This window comes from Netta rufina, assembly GCF_964035555.1.
Source record: "Netta rufina genome assembly, chromosome: 26".
NCBI lineage: Eukaryota > Metazoa > Chordata > Aves > Anseriformes > Anatidae > Netta > Netta rufina.
The window spans coordinates 345,101-350,165 of NC_140150.1; the positions used below are offsets into that span (position 1 = coordinate 345,101).

Below are 5,065 nucleotides of genomic sequence, written 5' to 3' on the forward strand. Positions count from 1 at the left end.
GCACAGAGGCAGCCACGCTTCGCCCGAGCTCCCTTCAGCCAGCTCAGAGTGGAACCACTTTTACAGATCAAACATGATTTTTGTCTAAGGGTTTGGCAGCAAATGCAGATAATGCTGTTCTGCTTTACAGGGTTATTCTGAGGATTAATTTGTTGATGTTTCTTGAAGTACTTTGAAGATGTGGAGTGCTAGATAAGTACTGCATTTTATAAGCCGATCAGACACTGCAGTTATTTTTCCATTTTGCCTCATTCCAAAAGTGTTTGTACAAAACAAATTCTGTGGGTAAGGGCAGGCAGCGTTTTTCGTGTCGGCACTTTACAGGGTAGCAGCAGGCAGTCCTCCTGCCCCAAAAGCTGCCACTTCCCATGCTAGTAAATGCTTCCCAAGCGTCCCCACTTTCCCACGTCGTGGCATCCTGGTCTGCTAGGTGCACCAGGTGGTTCAGGCTGTGGCTGTCATCCGCAGTGCTCAGGATGCACCAAAACCATGGTTGCTGCCTGGGGGCTGCAAGCCTGGGTAAAGCTGCAGCTGGAGGGGCTGCGTCTGCAGCACAGCCACAAGGCAGTGGAGAGAAAACCATTTGCCTCGTTCCATGAGCAGTTTTCTATGAGTAAATCACAGGTTCTCAGCTCTCACGGAAGAGCCACGTTTGTCACTGTGCACAGGCTGGCCTTCCCGTCTGCTCCCCAGGGCTCCGGAGAGGAGCTTCGTGCAACACAGGCCAGCTGCAGGGCGTTGTGCCCCTCCTGCAATGGCAAGGTGAATCCTAATCGGCCAGATTCTCCAAAGACATTAAAATGTTTGATGAACTTGTGCTACTCTGGACAACCAAAAGCCTGCCAGTGCAGCTGCCGTCTGTTCCTCATGCCACTGACGCCAAGGCGAGCACCGGCATCTGTGGCAGTGACCGTCAGATGTTGCAGGAATGCTGTTTCAGGTTAGATGTTTTCTGGTGTAGAATCATTGCTGCCCCACCAGTTTTAATTCAAGCTAGAGAAATCATTGGCATAATTATTTACAACTGTGCGATTTCTGAAAATTGTATTTCTGTTACTGTAGTTATTGATCTTGAAAAGGGCTATAAATTAACTTGACGGTTCGCATCATTCTTCTCTCTTGGATTATTTCTCTGCTTGATTTGCACTGTGTTGAACTTTCAGCACCACCCAATTACAATCAAAGTGTGTGTTTAAACATTTTTCTTGTGCAATCAATATAATTATAATACAGAACGTGAAGCAAGTATCGAGTAACCTCCACGTTGCAGGACAGCATCCCTCGAGGCAGGCCTGGCTTTTCAGCAGCGCGGGGACGGTGTGGTGGTGCTGTGGCTCAGGAGGGCTCGTGGCCCTTCACACCACAGCCACAGCCCCCAGAGCCCCTGTATGTGCTGCTACCATGCTCCCCATCACTTCCCTGGGCAGCCCTGTGCCACACCAGCAGGAGGAATCCTCACCTGGCCAGGTAAGCTCCCAGCTTCATATACTGAGCGTTTGTACCCAGACCTGATTTCTAATGTGAAAAAAAGTGTGCTTAATGACACACAGACACCTCGTAATTCAGCCTCTGTGTTCTCAGGCATCTGGAGCAACTGTGATAGGAATAAATCACAGAATGGGTTTCTGGATGACCTCTGGCATCTCTGGGCCAAGTCCTGCATTGCCCAGGGATGAGGTGTGAGTGGAAGTACACGGGGCAGTTGCTGCTGGGTGATGTGGCAGGGACTGGTGGGACATGGCACAGTGGCACTCAATGCTGCTGCCAGCTGTGGGTGGCCAAGGCCAAGCCCCGTTTTGTGCCCAGGGCCCTCCTGGTGCTCTGCTCATGTCCATGCCCAGCACGTGCATGCTGCAGCCCCCAGTCCCCCCCGGTCAGAGGTGGGGGGACTTCAGGCCTGACAGAGCCAGAGCTGCCGCCCAAGGGGCTCCAGCACCAGCCCCGTCCTGCCCCCATCTCCTCTGGGGCTCGGGTGTTGCCACCATGGAGCCACACAGGTTCAGACACCCCACTGCACAGACACCCCACTCTTGGGAACAGCCCTGCGGGGTGACCGGGGCAGTGTGGAGCTCACTGCTCTGGAGCCTGGCCCCAGCACCCCATGCTCCCCCCAAGCAGGTGGCTGCAGTGAGCTGCATAGCATTTATTCAATGTATCACAGAGAAGAAAGCCTTGTTTAATTAGTCCAGGTTTCTTCAGAGAGGTCATAGGCAGGGACACCCCATGCTGGCAGGTGGAGGGAGGCCTGGGGTGGGGGTCCAGCATTTCACCATTTCACAGTGATGGGATACGGGGCAGAGGTGCCACCCCATGCCAGGGCACGAGGGACAGGGCTGTGCTCACTGGGGCAGGGCTGCCAGAGGTGTGGGGGGGCCCTGCCGTAGCCCCTCAGACCTCCAGCTTCTTCTTCATCTCCATGCGGTAGATGATCTGGTAGCCATCATCCCAAGCATAGATCTGCCTCTCCCGGGGGCTGTACTTCATGCTGGAGTGGGAGCCGTAGCGCTTGGGGAAGTAGACGAGGGAGGCATCCTCGGGGGCCAGCGTCCCACTGACATCAAAGACACACTGCACGCGGGAGCGGCTGGGCAGGCGGGTGTTGTAGGCCACGTGCAGCGCCCCACACACCACGAAGGCGCCCTCGGCGTTCTCCCGTGGGCATGGCGTGTCCCACATCTGCTCGATGTCGAGCGAGGTGGGGTCCAGCTTGGCCAGGCATATGTTCTTCTCATTCTCCTTGGTGGCGTAGATGGCCCAGAGCCCCTCCTCATCTGCTGCTATCTCAATGTAGGTGAAGGGGGAGAGCCCGAAGACAGGAATCTGCTCCTCGGCTGGGAACACCGAGCTGTCCACCACCGTCTTGTTGGCCAAGTTGAACTTGATCACCTGGAAGGGGCCCTGCTGGCGGATGTAGTAGAGGTGCCCGTCATAGACAAGATGCCCGGTGCCCACCCAGGGGTAGGGCAGCTTGATGCGGGCAGCCTTGCGTGTGGCCGAGAAGAGGGTGAATTCCCGCATGCGGGGGAAGACATACACCGTGTCGTTGGCAGTGCCATCAAAGACGTAGATCTTCTCAGAGTTTCCTGCAGCATCCTTGGTCCAGAGACCTGAGGAGCTGCCAAAACGCTTCAGGATCTTCATGGCTCTGACGCTCGCAATGGTGTCGCTGCAATCTGCAAGAGTTGAGCAGCTGTGAAAGCCTGAAAGCCACCCGGCCCTGCAGGCAGGGAGGTTCCTGTTCCTGCCCCGTGCTGGGGTCACCCTGTGCTAAATGCACACAGGTCTTGGTGTGTCCCACCCCAGTCCCCAGGCAACTCCCTTGCAAACTTGCTGCAGAGGCTGCAGTGCCATCCCCGCTGGCACCAATAAGCCCCATTCTGTTCCTGTGCATCGGGCTAGGGAAGCCACCCCCAGCCCAGCCCAGCCCAGCCGGGGAGATGACCAAGGCTCTGGCCTGGGCTCTGCACGCAGCTCCCGGGCAGCTGCAGGCATGCAGGGCTCTGTGCCACAGACACCACAGACCCCGCTGGGGAGTCAATGCCAGGACGTGACTGAGCCTGGGGCAACCCTGCACCCGGGGCCACCCCGCTGAGAAGTCACAGCAGGCTCTCACCGGTCAGCTTGGTGTACTTCTCGTTCTTCCTCTGCTTAGCCGTGGCCACCTGCTTCTCCATCAGCGTTTCGTCCACCTCCACGCAGGGCGGCGCGGGGTTCTGCGTCTCCAGGTAGTCCACCTCGCGCTCCAGGCGGTCCACGCGCACCGCCGCGCCCTCCGCCTCCACCCGCAGCGCCTCCCGCTCCTTCTCGGCAGCCTCCAGCATCCCCAGCACCTGGTTCTTGAAGTCTCGCAGCTCCGTGGAGTAGCGGCTGCTCTGCTCGTGCCACTGCGAGATCCGCTCCTGGGGCGGCCGAGGGGGCGCGGGGGGGGGGTGGGTGGCTGCGGCACGGCCCACGCGTGGCAGCCGCCCCGGCCCCCGCGCCCGACGGCGGGAGCCCCCCGCGGCTCCCCCGGCGCTCGCGTCCCGTGCCCGCGACCCTCCCGCTCCCCCCGGGGCCCCCTCCCGGACCCCCCCCCGCACCGCGCCGCGCGGGGGCCCCCCGACGGCTCCGCTCCCGCCCCCGCCCCCGCCCCCGCTCCTCCTCGCCCCGGGCCCGCTCCCGGCCCCGCCGGTCCGCGGGGGAGGCGGCGCGGAGCCCGCTCCGTACCTCGAGCAGGGCGAGGCGCCGCTCCACGTACTCCATGAGCTGCTGCTGGGCGCGCGGGGCCGCGGCGAGGAGCGGCAGCAGCAGCAGGCAGCAGCGCCAGGGCCCCATGGCCGTCCGAGACTGCGGCCGGCGCCGCCTCCAGCTCAGCGCTCAGGAATGCTGCGGCCTCCCGCGGCCCCGATGGAAACCAGATGGGGAGCGGCGAGGGGGGGAGGCTGCGCCCCCCGCGAGACCGGCCCCGGGCGCCTTAACCCCTTCGGGACGGGGGCCGGGGCCGGGGCCGCCGCGCAGCCCCGCGCCGCCCGGGGCTGCCCGCGGCAGCGGCCCCCGCCGGGCCGGGAGCCCCCCCCCCGGGGCCCGGCCGCGGCTCCCCGGGTGCCGCCGTTCCGCGGTGCCGCGCACGGTGCGCGCCTGCCCCCTGGCGCCCCGCGGCTCGGCCCCTTCGGTGCTCGGGGGCCGCCGGGCGAGACGGGCCCCGGAGCCCCCCCCCCGGCCCGCGTCCCGTGCCTCCTGGGGGAGCCGTCGCGGGCGAGGTGCGAGGGACGGACGAGCCCGGGCCGCTGGGAGCGGCTGGCGGGCGGCACCGGGCCCGGCCGGGAGGCGCTGCTGCAGCCCCGCAGCTCGGGCGGCGGCGGGAGAAGCTGCCCCCGGCCCCGGGACGGCCCCGAGCGCCGCTGGGCCCGGGGCGAGGCCGGCCCCGCAGCCGCGTTACGAGGCGCCCCCGGTGCCTGCTCCCCCCCCGGGGCCGTCCTGGCGCGGTGAGCAGCGTCCCGCTGCGAAGCGGTGCTCCTGCCTCGCCCCGGATAAGGCGAAAACGTTTTCTCCCCCCTTTTCTATTAAAGTGAGCAAATGAATAGAG

The 5,065-nt window shown here is 63.0% G+C and overlaps 1 protein-coding gene across 1 annotated transcript; it reads right to left on the minus strand.

The window, feature by feature from the left end:
* Window positions 1–2,153: 2,153 nt before the first annotated feature.
* OLFML3 (olfactomedin like 3) lies at window positions 2,154–4,522 on the minus strand. The gene is made up of 3 exons (XM_084301696.1): window positions 4,207–4,522; window positions 3,614–3,899; window positions 2,154–3,173 (listed from the first exon to the last, which is right to left on the minus strand). Exons 1-3 carry the CDS (start codon window positions 4,312–4,314, stop codon window positions 2,389–2,391), a joined length of 1,179 nt encoding a protein of 392 aa, XP_084157822.1. The 5' UTR covers window positions 4,315–4,522; the 3' UTR covers window positions 2,154–2,388.
* Window positions 4,523–5,065: the final 543 nt, after the last annotated feature.